Source organism: Pimephales promelas, chromosome 4 (assembly GCF_988280905.1).
Source record: "Pimephales promelas chromosome 4, fPimPro1.hap1.1, whole genome shotgun sequence".
In the NCBI taxonomy this organism is placed as follows: Eukaryota; Metazoa; Chordata; class Actinopteri; order Cypriniformes; family Leuciscidae; genus Pimephales; species Pimephales promelas.
Window position 1 is genome coordinate 36,332,205 of NC_142772.1, and position 17,501 is coordinate 36,349,705.

At 38.2% G+C, this 17,501-nt stretch overlaps 1 protein-coding gene and 1 long non-coding RNA gene across 2 annotated transcripts; one reads left to right on the forward strand and one right to left on the reverse strand.

Annotated features, from left to right (window-relative positions):
• Nucleotides 1-641: 641 nt before the first annotated feature.
• Nucleotides 642-1,949, forward strand: LOC148981738 (uncharacterized). The gene is made up of 2 exons (XR_016168192.1): nt 642-1,021; nt 1,685-1,949. It is a non-coding gene; the product is annotated as an uncharacterized LOC148981738 (long non-coding RNA).
• A 3,545-nt stretch (nt 1,950-5,494) lies between these two features.
• zfand5a (zinc finger, AN1-type domain 5a) lies at nt 5,495-11,944 on the reverse strand. The gene is made up of 6 exons (XM_039659285.2): nt 11,771-11,944; nt 9,658-9,816; nt 9,141-9,240; nt 8,880-8,980; nt 6,968-7,099; nt 5,495-6,878 (listed from the first exon to the last, which is right to left on the reverse strand). Exons 2-6 carry the CDS (start codon nt 9,812-9,814, stop codon nt 6,730-6,732), a joined length of 639 nt encoding a protein of 212 aa, XP_039515219.1. The 5' UTR covers nt 9,815-9,816; nt 11,771-11,944; the 3' UTR covers nt 5,495-6,729.
• Nucleotides 11,945-17,501: the final 5,557 nt, after the last annotated feature.

Consider the following 17,501-nt stretch of genomic DNA (forward strand, 5'->3'; position numbering starts at 1 on the left):
TTCATATGTTGTTTATAGTTTCATTTAATACTAAATCAGCTATTCTAGTTTATCCTATAATAACAGACAAAGCAGAATCCCAATAAAAGAGATTCATCTGAATAGTATTTTTTGTGACTATATACAGGCCTATGAACACATTTATTTGCCTAGGCTTCAAATTGAATCAATCAATTTGAATATTGAAGCCTTCAATATTCAAATTGATTGAATATAGGCTATACTATTCAATATATAGGCAACTAAACACTGAGGGGCATCTGATCTCTTTCCTGAATTCGTTCCTCCCCTCTCTTGTACTAATACACTTCGTACAAAATTAGTTGTTTCAAAATAGCACACTTCAAGCTAACTAATCATTAGCAACACACTTGAAGTAGCCTATACTGATAATTAGTCTGGCTGCAAGTAGCCTGATAAACAATTTCCACCAGGGCACTTATTCACTGTTTTCACGGCCACAGTAACTGCTAAACACGTTATAATTATTTTAATACGCAGTATTATCAGTAATTATGTCAATTAATTATTTTGTAGCCCAACGTTGTGCTCTGAATTGGCTTTATAGCAGTGTCTGGTAAGTAAATACTTTTAGTATTTAAGAGGCCTATAGGCCTACACAGCTCTGTGTGACAAGGAAAACTGCTGCTTCTGCGTTCTGGCCCTAGGGCTTTGAAACAGACAGTGTCATAGACTGAGAGAGAAGCCAGACGGACCGCGCAAGCAGAAGTGAGGGCGAGTGAATAAACATAGGAAAGACAAAGAGGCACACAGTTGGGGAGAGAGACGAGCGAGTGCTGAGAATGAGACAGTGGCATGAGTAAAGCGCATGTGAGTGGGCGGAGCTTCTCACACAGACGCGGTGGAAGCATGTGAATGAGGAATGAGGCGGTGTGTGTCATGCAGTGACGACATAATACTCATCTAAATCCCGCCCCCTTCCTGCCAGCTCTGTCTTTGTGCTGAATCAGGCAAGAGCTGAATTTGTCAGCCTGGGAGTTTCCTGGCTAGACCACACAAGGTAAATATTTATTAAGACACACATAAGCACTTAACAACGAAACTTTATCGAAATGTCATAAAGAATAGAATTTAGACCATAGAATGTCTTAAATGAAATCAGAAATGACAATTCTTGTTTTTTTATATTAGAATATTGCAGTATTTATCATACAATATTTATCTGTACATATCATCATTTTTTTTAAATTAACAGCTGCTTGAGTTTTTACAAGGTCAAGAATTTATAATAACACCAATTTTATCATCATGGGTTACTTAAAGTTCTGTACTGATTACAAAGTATTGCTACTGACCTATAAGGTTTAGGTCCTCTGTGTTAATCGATCTATCACCCTACAACCCATCAAGCTCTTTAAGGTTACAAAACTCTGGACTATTGGTTGTAGGCTACCTATATCTAAGTTTACCAAGGAGGGAGAGCGTTTACGCATTTAAACTCTGGAATAGCCTTCCTGATACTGTTCGGGGCTGAAACTCACTCGGTTTAAATAATTAAAGACACCTCTTTAGCCCAGCATTCACATAATGTATCTCATAATATTTTTCTCCAGTTATATCAGATAAAATGTGTAAGATTATCTTTGCTTAATGTTATGAACAGCAGCTATGCTAATTATTTTCCATTTGCTTTTCTGTTTTACCTCGGGATGCCCATCTTCAGATGCTCCAACATAAGAGAGGACTCCAAACTCCAACTCTTAATCAACATGCACAAATGTGAAATGTTCTGTATTGTAATCATTGTGACAACTTGTAGAATTACTTCAATGAGCTCACATTGTTAGCTAACTGCATGATTAGATATTTACCTACTCTGATAACAGATCATTCTAAATTGTAATGTAGTCACATGTGTTTTCTTTAAAGCTGCTTTGAAACGATGTGTATTGTGAAAAGCACAATATTACAAACAAATGTGAATTGAATTTCATGTGCCCTTGTAATCTTTACTCAAAATAACTTCCCCTCCCTTTTATAGCACATCTCTTTTCTTCTCTGACGACTGTCTGGCATGAGGGCAGGACAAACTGTTACTCACATTTGATCACAGCAATAGCAAACCACAATTATTCAATGAATTCTTAATGGACTAAATCAAGTACCGGCCCGTCATGTTTTCTTGTTTGAAAAGACATGTCACTTGGATTTGTCACAATAGGGAAGAAAACACTAACAACTTCCATCTCATGCTTCCTTTCATGATGCAGTTGACTTCTTGTGTATTCTCTGAGTCCAACAGGTTCTCGTATCGGTCACTATCCCCTTTTGCATGTAATCTGACTGACTGAACTTCCTTCATGAGGAACACAAGCAACTTTGTGAGCCACACCCAGACACACAAGTTAGAGGGGGGTTTACTCTGATTAGCATCTTCCTGACTACGCCTCAAGGTACAAAAGTACACACAAAACAGTACGAGAGTGTTCCAGTAAAGTTGAGAAACTGAGAACATTTACGTTTGGAGTTTCCTGTGAAGTGAGAATTGTGTCGGATTGGAGTGTTTGCTCATGTGTGGTATTGTTATAGGTTGAGAGGCAGGGCTGGACTGGAGCTAAAATTCAGATCAGCCCACAAGTTTCCCTGTGAATGTTTTTACTAGAATTATGGCTTTTCATTTTCATTTTACTATGAATTATGAATTTACAATAAATTATTATTGGGGTAAATAAATGAATAGATAAAATAGAACAGGAACATAATGATAGATATTACAACAATCTGGAGTTAATATTGCATTTTTGTCACAAAGAAATGCATTTCACAAAGCACCGCATTTGAGCTATATGTGATAAAGTAAATTTGTCATCATTTCCTGCATGACTATCTCTCTTTTGTGAAACACAGATTATATTCTGACTTCTATTGTATGAAAAAAACAGACTCAAATCAAATAAAAATATATATTATTTTACTTTCCACAGAAAGAAAGTCATTCAGGTTTGGAATGACATTAGTCAATTATGACATTTTGGGGGTGAACTATCCCTTATATAACATAACATTTGTAAAAAAAAATCTAAAACTTCAATTCAAATACATTAGAACGATTAAAAAGTGCATAATACCTTTTTAAAGAGAAAAATCTTCATCTTTAACTCATGGGATCCAGGCTTTAAAGCTGTTTGTTAAATGATCCTTTAATTGGCTTTATGCACAGCTGCACTACTTCCTGAACTTCAGCCAGCTCCTTGTTTCCTGTCTTCCATTATTGGACAAACTGATTAATCCAGGTGTGTCTGACCTCAGTAGTCAAATCAACAATAATCAGACAGAAAACTCAGAGCTGTTATCTTGACAAAAGGTGGTTGCAAAAAAAAAAAAAGTATTTAATAAAAGGGTGCCAATAATTGTGGCCAACGGGTTTTGGAGAAAAATATTTATTTCATAATTGATTTCTGCAGGCTCAAAATGGTTTGAGTCAGGTGAGTGATGGCCACTAGAATCTTCCAGGACTTCTTCTGCAACCAAGCCTAGGTGGAATTTGAGGTATGCTTCATTGTCCTGTTGGAAGGTCCAATGACACCAAAGCTTCAGCTTCCTCCCTGACAGCATGACATTTTCTCCTAGGATTTCCTGATACTTCAATAAATCCATCTTCCCTCCCACACACTGCAGGTTTCCAGTGCCAGGGGATGCATGGCAGCCCCAGAGCATCACAAAAGATGTGTTCATTTCAGCATATGCTTCATTCTTCTTCCTCCAGACAATTATCGCTGATCCTGAGGGGCAAAAAGTTTTGTTTCATCGCTCCAAAGAACAGAACCCCAAAACTTCTCTGGCTGGCTAATTAAAATGATTTTGAGCAAATAGGAGCCAACTTTTCTTGTACTTTTGGGTCAGTGGTGGTGTATGTCTTGGAGTTACGGCATGCGTTTAGTATGTGTCTTACTGGGCAAGCTGAAAGACACACAGTGTCTGCTGCCACCAAGTCTTGCTGCATGTCTTTTCAGTCACTCAAGGGTTTTTCGGAACCTTTCTTCTCAGAAATCTGGTTGCACCCATCGAAAGCTGCTCTTTTCTGCCCCATCCAATAGTGTAACCACTGTTAACTTTGAACTAGCAAACTATGCTTCCACTAAACTGTGTCTCTAGGAACATTTAATGCCTTCGCTATCTTTTTGTGTCTTGTTCCTAGCTTGTGGAGGGCTATGATACCTTGGACCATTCTTTTGCATTAGCCATATTTCTAACTTGCAGTCAAAAGTGAAACTCTACAAACCTAGCCAGTTCAGATATTTCATGTGTTTAAGCTCAAGCGCACCTGATGCAACTAATGAAGCCCTTGATTAATTGCTTCAAGTGTGCCGAGACGATGCCTTTTGCAGATTTGTGCTGTTGAATAATTTTGAAGTCATTAAAGGTTACATATTCAGTTAATTTGGGGAACATTTGTTGTGTTGAGCTATTTCAATGACTTTACTTTGATTTGTTCATTGCAAACAGCTGAAAGTGTATTCCAAGTTTATTCAATGTATTCCAATTCCTTCCCTTCTCCCCTCTTTAGTCCTCTCTCTTAATTTTTTTCCCTCATAATGACCAAAATGCCCATTTCCATTTCATTCCCTCCAGCACAAGCTTCGTAATTAGTTTTCATACAAAACTCTTTCTTTAATCTCCTCTGCCTCACTCTTCTCCTCAACCAAACCCATGAAGCCAATTTATGTCCTCTGACTTGCATAAGGATTAACGTGAGAACATGTGAGAACCCATCTACTCCCCTGCTGAACTATTCCTACATCCTACTAGACACATTTATTTTTGCCTGTGATACAAAGTTCTAAGCTTGACTGTTTTTCCTAATCATCTCATGCCTTAATATACACTCAGAAAAACTCTTTGTACCCTCGGTGTGCCCCTCCCCCCGACGCTCGTGTACACAGTCAGTGGCATAGTCATCTGCCCTTAACATCTGTCACCACCCGTCACTGTGAAGTCATCCACCCAGACCGGCTTAACACTCAGCCCCCTCTCTACAAATACAGAGCGCGGGCCACATACGCTGACTAGACAGAGTCTGACAAGAACACAAACTGGCTGGACTGTGTCATGTGAGCCAATGATACAAAAACATTTTCTTTCAAGGGACAGTATAGTTTGAAAACAAGGAAAAGTATATCCTGCGATTTTTTTTGAATGAGGCTGACGCTTAGGGTCCACACCACCTGCTGTCATTCCTTAAAAGTGACACACACCTCTCCAGCTGTTATAGGTCAGGCACGGATTGTCAAATCTGCTTTGGTTGCGAGTACAGAAGTGCTAAAGGTTGTCAGGACAGCTGTCGTCAAAACAGGACGTCTTTGCGTCAGCAGCTGGGACAGGTGTGTAAAACGACATCTAAAGGATGTGTCAAGGAATCCACAGTTTGGGCCCTCTGCTTTCAAATAAGAAGCATATTATTCAGTGTAAACGAATGCCTAAAAATGACTCAATTTTCCCCAAAATACAACAAATGAACAGAACAGCTTGACTGTATATTTTCTCTCTGTATATTTTTATTTACAATACTTTTTTTAATGCCAGGTAAAAGGATTAAATGCAATACATAAATATGAACATAGTAATGTTTTTTTTTCATACAAATTTGCATATAACTAAAGGCAGAAATTCAACATACTCTCAACAGACACATCTTGTTTTTTAAGGAAACCTCACTCCCTAAAGAAGAAAAGACGTTTTTATACACAACATATGCACTCGGACTCGTCGCTTACATTAAGATATGCAGACACACAAAAATGACAGGTGCATTGTGGGTGCATTTCAAAACCAATAAATAGAACAATGTTTCACAGACTCAGGTCTGACTTTATGCGTATACTATTGCGGTGTTGCAAATGCACTAAGGAGGGTCAGCTCATCTCGATTTGACAACAGGAAGAAGGTCTTGTGCGCAAAATTCCCCCCGTGCGCACAAATACGCTCACACGGAAACCGACTGCACCACCTCAGTCTTATTAAAAAGTCTACGTATTGTTCACACAAAATTAACAAAATTAAAACCCCCAGACCACTGAAACTCTAAAGAGCGGTTGTGACAGATTGGAGGTTATTGGTTCTAGAATGTGGGAACAGAGTTGCCTACAAGTATAACAGATGAACCTCAATCTTTCATTCTAAAACAAAGGTATGATGTCACAGTAGCAAGTTCACATTCTAAAATAATGCTAAAAAAAAAATGGCCTTGACGACTGGGCAGCCCCACATTCCAAGTGATTTTGTTAGAATGACAAACTGGAGTTTAACAGACCAACACATGCAGCAGCACACCATCAGGTAGAGCTTTGACACATCTCTTGAAAATCCAGCGTCTTTCATAAGACAAAAGGCTAAACGACACTACTTACTTAGAAACTACACGGCCACGGTTTGGCACAGAGTATCTGCCACTCCCATTGCATGAGGACGGGAACAAGCAAAAAAAAAATAATAATAATAAAAAAAGAACAGCTAAAATGTCCTGAAAGGTCTCCTGTTTTAGGGGGGGGAAGAATTTGCAATAACTAGCATAAAACACCACAGAGAGGGGGAAAAAAAACAGAAAGAAATTAATACCTATTAGAAAACCAAAATCTGTCAGATCGTTCATGCACGAGCCTCAGACGGAACAGTTCTCTCGTTTTCTTCTTGAGGTGATCGAAAAACACAAGTCTGTTTTTTAAGTCGTCCATTTTATCCACCAGTGTTCTTGAAGAAAGATTGAAAAGCTTATATTCTCTGGATCTTATCGGCGACTACAACTGGATTCTCCTTACGGATCTTAGCAGCGGCTTCTGCCTTGTAATCGTACGTGCAGTTGTGCTTGTCAGAGTACCGGTGAATTCCACAGAACAGATTACCACATCTACAGTCAAAACCTGTAAAACAAGAGAAAACATAAGACCTCCATTCATAGATACGTATGACTGTCACACTAATAACAGAATGACCAATCCATGAGCCTCACCTGTTAGGCCGACTCTCTTACGGCAGGTAAAGCATCTATTTTTCTTAGGTTTGATGGAGTCTGGGATCTTGTCCTCGTCGCTTCCCTGAGCCACAGCGATAGGGGGGTAGGAGGAGGTGGGCTGTGTTATAACTGTGGGAAAAATAGAGACAAGAAGGATTGTTAAATAAAACAGTTGCAATGTGGCATGGGTGGATTCTGGAAGCAGTTTCTCGGGTTTAAAGGGGAAATTAGTACAGTCACAATTTTATAGGGCTGTTCCTTAAAATAAGCTCTGCCACAAACCCCAAAGTCCCAATTTCTGTCAGAATGAAGTTATTAACACTGCATGAAGTTGCATTAAAACTGGAGCACACCCAAAGATGGCTCTGTTTGTTCTTGGATCTGGGCTGACAATTAGTGTACATATCTGAAGAATGGGTGTGTGTCCGATGCCAAAATACTGAAGACATGTTGGAAGTTGAATTTATAGCAGCGAAGTCCATTTTAGTAAAACGAGGAACTGACAAAATAGAGCTTACTGTCTGAAGGCCCAACTACCACAAACTTCACTTCAGTACTTCCTTTGAGACTGACATTGTAAACAGTCTTATAAATAAACACACCTTGCAACACCTGAATGGTTGCAGGAATGGTGATGAGTGATAAAACTAATAAAAGTCATCTTGCTCATCTAAATATATTTAGATAGCACTGACATTATAAATTATATACAGACATTATAAATTTCCCCGGTGCACAATTTGTTTAACCATTATTTTGAGGGCTGCAAAAGAAACAAGTGAGTGCGGGGAGGCGGGTTTGTGCATCAACTCGCTGTCGAGGAGATAAGAGCGCGAGAAAGCACAGCTGACATTGTGCATCTATTCTGCAGAAAATGAGTATTGGGAAAGTTTAAGAAATTAAAAAATTATATTTTTGACACTACATTGCACTTAGTTATTTCAGATGCCCGTTTAAAAGGCTACAATTGAAAAATGTACACATTATAAAAATTCACTAAATCCATTAAAAAAATTAAAATGTATAAAATTTAAATCCACCTGCATTTGGGAGGTGTTAAAGGGATACTCCACTTTTTTTTTTGGAAATAAGCTAATTTTACAACTCCCTTGGAGTTAAACAGTTTAGTTTTACCGTTTTTGAATCCATTCAGCCGATTTCTGATATTTAGAAGAATATTAGTAACCAGACAGTTTCTGGTTTCATTGACTACCATAGTATATTTTTTTCCTACTATGGAAGTCAATGAGACCAGAAACTGTCTGGTTACTAATATTCTTCTAAATATCAGAAAATAGTCTGAATGGATTCAAAAACGGTAAAACTCAACTGTTTAACTCTGGGGGAGTGGTAAAATGAGTCTATTTAAAAATAATACTTTTAAAACTTTTATTTAAAAATAAAAGTGGAGTATCCCTTTAATGTCAAGCCCTGGTTGTGATATGAATGAAATGTTTAGCATAATTATCAACTTTTTTTTAATATGTTTAACATTTCATTCTGCTTTCTATACAGGGGAGAAATCGTGAGATCTAAATACAATCATTTTTTCCAATGACAGCACACATTTTAACTGTATGAATCTACATATAGTTTTGTGGAAGTAAAAAAGATCAAATCTCAGATTAAACTTTGTAAAAAGCAAATATGTTCTAGAATATATTTGAAAAATTTGCAACAATGACAATGTAAAAGACAGTTATATTTCTTTTTTTTAATTAATTTTAAGAAACAGTTATTTAATTCAGTTGTTTTTGCAAGAAATCACACTTAATATTTTATTTTATATTAAGCATAAATACTTTAAATGTCAGAAAGTGATTCCATTTTGTTGACTTGAAAAAGTTTGAAACACTCAGTGTCAGGACTCTACTTCAAAATATATTTGATCATTTTTAAGTGCAATTACCTGGTTCAATAGCCTCAGTTTTAGGAGACAGGGCCTTTTCCTCTCTAGAAATACTCATTTCCGTCATCTGTTGTGTCACCGGTAAGGAGGTTGAAGGAATACTTCAAAAAAAAAAAAAAAGAAAAAGAGAAACGGTGGGGTTGCAGCACCTGACTTTTCTTGAAACACATGAGATCATTGAAATATCAAGCAGCTGAAAACATAAAATGCATCCTCTCTCAATCTGAGGTTTAACAACAAACACACATGTGAAGTACTCACTCTCTCATGGTCTCTGTTCTGGGTGTAGGTGAGGCCTCTGCTTTGTTTATGCTGGCTTCTAGTCTCTGTATAGCACAGGCCTCTGCTGAGGGGCTGCCAGCTGGTCCAAAAGAACACAAAGACAGTTCACAAACAAATCACAAACAGTGCACAGGTGCAGCTGTGCTACAGAATACACAAGGCCTGTGACACAAAGCAGTGCTGCCCAGTACAAAACAAGTGCAGCTTACTATAGTTTCTAAGGGAAGTTCCAACAAAGAGCTAGAGACCTCAAGAAAAATATGAAGCTCAAAAACAGCTCCGCTATCACTGGGTGCAGGTGGGTCTGAAATGTCTTACAAGCAGTAATATGGAGGTCTGTTATTGCTGTAACAACTTTAATGTCATCGTCTCCAAGTGGTGCAATGAATGAGAGCCCTTATACCCTAGTATAACCAAGTTGTTTGTGTGGTCTGTAACCATAGAGAGAGCTCTCCAGGAGGTTAGACAAACAGGTTAATGTTTCAGAGTGACTTACCCAGGGGGCTCATGGGACTACGATCACTGCTTTGCTGTCTGTTCAGGTGCTCCTTATAGCACACTGAGCACATGCCATTGGTCCTGGGGTTGCCATAGAAACCACAGCCTGTGGTACACAATATAGGCACAGGACTCTGGTTTGTCTCTTGGGCCATTGCTAATATCACAAAAGAAAACAGACAGAACAGGAATGTCTTGTTAATAATGACAGCATTGTGGTTGGCTGTGAGTAGAGGAGATCATTGTTTTCCAAGGTGCACTCAGCTAAAAACTAGTTGTTAAACTGTTTTAACCTACAGACTGGGTTCCCATCATGGATGTTGCCATGTTCAGGTCACATGACCAGTCAGAGTTACATATGTATCATGAAAAGAAGAACCAGAGTGCATGTATGCAACAAGTAAAGATTCCTTAAAAAATAATATTACCCGACCAAATAGCTACAACTGGTCACGCGAGCTCAACATGGCGGCCCCACTCCATGTAGAATAATAACTTTTTCCTAGAAAACTGTCCTTATCTCATGTAAATGTACATCATTTGAATGACATTTGACAAAGGTATAACTAATTTCTTTGTGTAAAAAAAGTAACATTGTGAACCTTTAAGCAGAAGGGTTTAAACTTATCGAGTCTCTTAGCGTGAATACACTGCCGCTATAACTTAATTAAAAGGCATTGTTTTATCTCAGCCAAAAATAAAGACAAGCTCCTAAACCACCCTCCTCGGGACAGAGTAATTACAGTGAAGTCAACCGACAGACCGGACTAATAGAGTTCTGGTGCATCTATTTCTAGCCACATCCAAACTGAACTCGCTTCCAAGTCTGTTTCCCAAAATAAAGTACACATAAAACAACACGATACAAGCTCTCCCACACGTGACCATGACTAAACAAACGAGTGGGTGTTAAACGTGATATGCAATTTCAGGAGGCAGTAAATGTCTCCTGAGTCCTGACATTTAAAGACATCTCTCCAAGATTCTAATAATATTTTTAAGCAACAGAAACACACAAATGCTGTAAGGACAGTGTTCACGTGCTCAACCAAGGCACCGACACCAGCTGACAAGACACCACACCACTGAGCAGTAACCGCTCACAAACACTCGTGCTAGCCAATGCTGGCGGGTTAACAACTTTAAACATTCACAAACCAAGAATTAAAGGTCATTTAACCGTCTAGATGACGGATGAGCCGTGTCCGTGATGGCGGTGTCTCAAAACCTGGCGAGTTGATTATCTAGACAGCATAATGGGGCATCATAAGCGCGTGGTAGGCAGCTGCTTTACTGTCTCTGTCGAATCTCCCAAACTAAACTGGGTGGATTGGAGAGGACTGAAGGAACTAGAAAGGCAGGTAAAAGCCCAAAATAGCAAGACATCAAATATCATGACACATCCGAACACAATCATCGCGACTATGAAGCAGTTGCTGGCTTTGTTTAATCATCCTTCTTTGTCCCTTTGCTCCAGGATTTCCTCCCAGACAGACAATCTGCCCTTTGAACAAGCCCGAAACAAAAAGCTAACTGGTTTAACGTTAGCCAGTTGTTTGTCTGGGTTACCATAGTATCATAGAGCAGGAAAACGCGAAAAACTAAACGAGATTTCCTTGGATTTATAAGGGCACGGTCGAACAATAAACCCACCGCCACAATGAAGATAATCCTTTGGATGGTGCGTCTGTTTCAAAACTGTTGAAATTCTGAATTAAAAAAAGATTAATCGTCAGACAATCGCAATTCGACTTCTAGATCAATGAACAAGATGGAAAAAAGTTGGCGATTGTCCGTGTCTTGTGTTTTATGTAGAGGAGTCACGTTCTAGGGCTTGTGATGTTCATGAAGGTGCTGCTGACAACTTGGGACACTTTGTTATTTTAGGGATCAACCCGTTGAACAAACAAAAAAAGCTCAATACCTCGAGCAACCCTGGCGTTTATAGATCCGAGCGAGCGGTTTAACTCGCTGTGCTACACGTTCTGAATCGGTAATCGTTAATCGCTCCTTTTTCGGGGTCAGTCTCAGACAGTCTTTCCGTGATCAGCCACAAACCTCAGATTATCACCTAAAATAAAATAAAATTAAAAAAACGTTGCGGTGCTTACCTTGGTGGATTTTAAAATCGAATCGGTCGGTGAACCTCGGTTAAAAAACAGGGACTCTTCGAAAATGAGTTTGTCTTCCTCCCGAGGCTTTGTGTCGATGATGTAAATAAGTCAATTCCTCTCCCAAGCTCTCTCTCTTCTTTCACTCTGTTTGTTTCCTTCTTTAGTAAAGAGGAGTGGCTGATAACGTCATCATGTCGAGGCAGGTATTCATTGGTCACTCGACGTTTGGGGGCAGGGCCTGGAAGTCAAAGAGGGGCATACAATCCTCTTTAAGGTTTGCCAAACTGATGACGAATTCAAACCTTCCTGATGAAATTCACCTAAATCTGAAGGCACAGACAAAGTCAACAACAGGTTCATGAAATTGATTTATCGGGTACATGTGTAATACTCTCATTTTCAATTGGTACTTTCCACATTTATCAGTGACCACCAGTTTTGTGTTATCTGCCCTACTCTGTTGTTTCACAGCTCTTTTTGTTTATTGGCACTACAACATTTGGCATGTGTTGTTTACATTGCAAAGGCGGCACAGGAACTGCATCTGAAGTGATGCATTTACACAGACGGGTTAATGTTGCACAGAGGTGTCAGAAACGCATTCACATAGGAATTACAATTGCAGAAACAATGTTATGAAAATTAGTTTGAAAGTAGGAAAATATTCATGTAGATAAGTGGAAAATGAATTAGAAATAATGAGATATAAACTCTCTGTCAGTACAACAGTGAAGTTTAAGGCCTGTTCAGAGCAGCCTGTGTAAAAAAGATGTTTACATGGTCTGTTCTGGAAATCTTATTTCAAAGAAGTTCATTAATTTTGTTACCTCTGTTCCAGGAGATGCTGACAGCTCTCAAGTTTTTCTTTACACACATACCTAGGTGTCAGTCAGCAGCAAACACTCATGTGAACATGTGAACTGTTTGAACCCATGATCAGCATTGGTGTGAGTGAGATTCCTTTCAGTGTAACCCAACTCAGTGTGTCCTGAGGGTGGCTTTGCTTAAAGGCAAAGGCAGAAGCCGCATGGTTGTTTGTGAAAAGAACAGTTTGAGGTGGAGGAGGGGGACGAGTTTAAAAACTGCAAATATAGGGGAAATAAACTTGCCTGAACTAGTTTAAGTTTGTTTTGTCACACTGTGTGTGTGTGTCTACATGCATTTGTTGTGTGTGCCAATATGCTGTACAGAGGAGCAGCTTAATATACAGCATGTTTTTCCTTTACACTGATGATTTTGGTGTGTCAGGGCTGAAGAAGCTGTTCCAAGCCATGTCAAACGTGAGAAAGGCAAACAAACATTTTTATGCGTTATAACAGTATAGGTCTCTCTATAGTGCAAGGTAAATGTGTAGCCTAAATGCTGCCTTATCTGCATGTATCTCGAAGCACACAGAACCTCACTGCATTTACATTTCACAGAAGCTTTCAAGATATCCACCTTATAATATAATATTTTCCTTATTTACATATATAACTGCTCTTTATGATCCAGTTAAATGGAAGTAGTTTTGCATTTGGATACCATTCTTGGCTGTGGGAAATTAATTATTTAGATATGTGTTTTTTCATCACTATTGGAACATGGTGGACAAAAATATATTGTATATTTAGACCATGACTGTGTTGTACAGTAAGGTAATTTTCGTTCCTTCTGTCTATTTATGTTTTTACGAGTGATAAGCTCTTAAATGAGTGAATACAGAGTTGAAACACACAAAAAAATGTTGTTTTTTTAATGGTGTTCAGTGATTTAAGTAACCTCTCGTACCATAAAGTGTTTGTTAGGTTGCCAACCGTGTCATAAGTTGAGTTGTAACAGCTGCTGGTGCCATTGGCTTACTTGTGTTGGCCCATAACAGCATTAGGATCAGATAAACACTCCTCACACTAATAAAGTGTGTCTTCATTACCTGAAGGCAATGATGATCTAATGAATGTATATTGGATTATCTCCATAGAAATATACAAACACTACTTATTCTTCATGATGTCATGAATGAAACCTGTTAGACAATAGGCTACATTTTGTAAACAAAATATTTTCCTTTGGAATGAGTGTCGCAGAGTTAACTAAAATCATACAAAAAATGTTTTTATTGGGAATAAAATGTCAGTTCAGTTGCCAAGGCAAAATTTCTAAATAAATATTGATAAATACGAAATATCTTTAAAAACTAGATATTAGATATATAGCCTTAAAAAAGACTAAAATGACTAAAACAAATGACTAGAACTTTGAGAATGGAGAAAATAAAAATAACAACAAACTCTATTTGTATTGATTTTAATATCAATGTAAATCAAAACTATAACAGTAGCCTATGTCTAAATAATACTGAAATTAGGTAATAATAACACATTACCAGTTTTCTAGAGTGGCAGAAAGTATTAAACTCCATAAAATGCGCTGTTTAATCCAGAGTTGCTCCACTTTATTTTGACAGCTTCTTCCTGCCCTTGTAGTTGCTTCTTCAAGCTTTCACTTTGGCTCTTCTTCCTCAAGGGAGTTTTGTTGTTCAGTTGCCCAAAAGTACCTTTCTGACAGTTTTTCACAGTGTAAGTGTAATCATTCTATAATTTTATATAAAAGTGTCCCTGCTTGTAAAGGCAAATGAATACTGTTATAATCATAAATCGTACAGCATTATTAATGTATTGATTCGGTTTAAAACATATTGTAAAACGTTAAATGAACAAACAATCAGAGGACAACTGAGTCTACAAACCAGTCAGCAGCCTTGAGTGTGAATATTTTTAGTCCTCTATCACCAATGTGATGTAAACAAACATGTTTTGTTCATGTTCTAGTTAGTACACTCATCCATATTTAATCACAGCATCAATCTACAACAATTTCCCCATCACAAGTTTCGTCCTGTAGCTTGAGCAGATGAACAACGAAGAATGAAAAAAATAGAAATGAATCATCTAGGCTACTCTTTTCTTTTCCTGGACATGCAGTACTGAGAATACGACTTGAATGAAAACGTGAGAGTAGCTAGAGTAGCACTTCTATAAATATAAACCTTCATCCACCCATGATATTAAATATCCTGACTATAGGATTCTTCAGAGTAATGGAATGCAGAACAGCAGCGTCGGCTCAGATGACAACATTAAAAAATACAGTCATATTGGGAGAGACATTCCACAAATGAAACCTGCCAGCTCATAGTTTTAGTCACATCTATTGACACTGAATAGCTCTTTATGGTGTCTTTTTAGCATTATTTGTAATGTACATAGGCTACATACTGTAGGTTTTGTCAGATACTGTTAAAGTAAAAAGGTAAAAGTGGAAAAGAGGAACGTTTCTGTGTTTCTCTTATCAAAGGTGTGCCAGTGGTTGAGGGAGTGTGGGGGAGAGAAGAAGGCATGCTCAGAATACAGACACCCTGTGTCAATCCTCCGAAGATGGAATCCCCAAACGGTACTGCTAATCTTAGCCGAGGAAAACAATCTCTCTGCAAGGCGAACAGACAAATACTGAGGTACACACACGCACACATTGTGTGTGTGACACAATATGTACAGAAAACATTGTGTAAATAAATGTAAATACTAGCTGACTAGGTGGTAATGTGCATAATAGAGAAATGGGTCTAACATTGAAAATTCAATGTAGCGCCTGACATCGTTGAACTCCCCCACACCTCATTCATTTCAACAGAACAGCACCAAACCACGTTTATCTTTATTGACGCCCTCTATGGCGACACCAGGTGGTCAGGCTGTGTAACAGCGATGAAGGAATCCACAAATACTATTGGTGGCGTTTGATTCTGTGCTTTGCTTTGGAGATTGATCGAGTAGTATGAAGCTGCAGACTCGGAGACCTGCATCTACAGTCCCCCTGCACCCAGAGTCCCGCATTCTCAGACCCCTCGTTTTTCGAGACAGCGCCTCCTATCAAATTGTATCGGATAAACATAAACGTGAGTAGGCTATCTTCAATTTTATTTAACGAATCGTAGTAGCCTACTCGTTTGATTCATTTTTTTAATAAAACTAATTTAGCTCATCGATACAACATATGGATAGTCCATTGAATATTTGTAAAGTTAGTTTGTAACAAGATTTGAGCCGTTAATGTAGGCTATGTTTTTTCGCCCTTTTCCCCCGAAAATATTTAGATAGCTAACGTTTATAATTTAGCTTTGAAACATCATAAGACATGTGCTATCAGCCTATGTTGTAGGCAGGGTACACCATACATCGATGGAGTTGCCCCTGCCTAACCCAGCAACATCATTTTAGGATTATGCAAAGCGACTTATAAATGAGTTTTTTAATGCAATTGAAGACGAAAAGTAAAGTCACGAACACATTTTTTCCTTCCTTTTTTCTTTACAGCAAGATGATGTTTAGGTGATCATTATCTTAAATAAAGTAGGAATTGTTTATTTTATTGGTGTTTTGTCTATTCTGATTTGTTTTGCTTCGCATTCAAAATATCAAAAAACAGATTTTGTAATCTTAGCATCGTAATGTTAATTAGACCATTATAGGTTGAACTGAAAGAAAAATTGGAATTTGAATAAAAAAATATTTTAAAAAAACAATATAATATCACATACTATTTTTCTGAAGATAGTTCAATCTGTAATTGTATCCCTTCCATCAGTAACAATGAGTTTTTTTCTGCACATAGGGAACGCAAATATTTATTGGATAATTTATTTGGAGACCGTAATATTGCATCCTATTGTTTTTAATTGCATTTGGATAATCGTACGCTGTACTCTGTGTGTGGGTGTTATTCGACCTTTTGAACAGCAGGAGGCGCTGTGTTCGAAAAACGAGGGGTCTGAGAATGCGGGACTCTCGGTGGGGGACTAGATGCAGGCTCCGAGTCTGCAGCTTCATAATATTGGATTGATCTCATTTCTTTGTTAGCTATCACATCATGCACTGAACATCGTCCTTACATTAGTTGCAAAGAGAAATAGGCGAAATCCCTATTTTAAGGATGTAATAATGATAAGAATAACAGTATCAGATCAGTAAACTCCAAATTACTGGTGGATCCCTAGCGTTAGTAAGCGTCCCAATGCCTTAAAGGGTTAAGAAGCCTATGAAGGAGTGATCCAGCTCTCAGATTTAATACAAATATTTTAGTTGTTCCGAAGATGAACGAAAGTCTTTCGTGGTTGGAACAACATGAGGGTGGGTACTGACAGAATTTTCATTTTTGGGTGAAATAAGGGATCGAAACTGGCTGTCCCAAAAGTTATGAAAGACATCCTTAAAATAGCCCGAGTGACATTGGCTCAAGTTTATCAAGCGACGAGAACGTGACGTGCAAACCACTACGTGAAATCTCAAGGCCCACAGGGAAGGAAATGAATAGTTGAATAAAGTCGTTATTTTGGGTCTTTTTGTGCCCAAAAAGTATTCTCGTCACTTGATAAACTTAAGATTGAGCCACTGTAGTCACATTTTAACAATGTCTTTCATAACTTCTGGGACAGCCAGATTAGATCCCCATGGAGGAGTGATTCAGCTCTCAGATTTATTCAAAAATATCTTAATTTGTGTTCTGAAGATGAACGAAAGTCTTACGGGGTTGGAACAACATGATGAGGGTGAGTAATTGCTGACAGAATTTTCTTTTTTGGGTGAATTAATCCTTTAACCACAACGTTACCACGGCCTTCTGGTCTCTATCATCTGTTCTGTTATTGTTCTGTTCTCTTTTCTTTCTGTTTAATCTGTCTAATTCACAT

What these genes read in the sequence shown, in the direction of transcription:
- zfand5a (XM_039659285.2), bottom strand. Translation starts at nt 9,814, where the DNA reads ATGGCCCAAGAGACAAACCAGAGTCCTGTGCCTATATTGTGTACCACA. An exon ending in AACTGAGGCTATTGAACCAG is followed by an intron (nt 7,100 to 8,879) that starts GTAATTGCACTT and finishes TTTTTCCCACAG; the next exon opens with TTATAACACAGCCCACCTCC. An exon ending in TAAGAGAGTCGGCCTAACAG is followed by an intron (nt 6,879 to 6,967) that starts GTGAGGCTCATG and finishes CTTGTTTTACAG; the next exon opens with GTTTTGACTGTAGATGTGGT.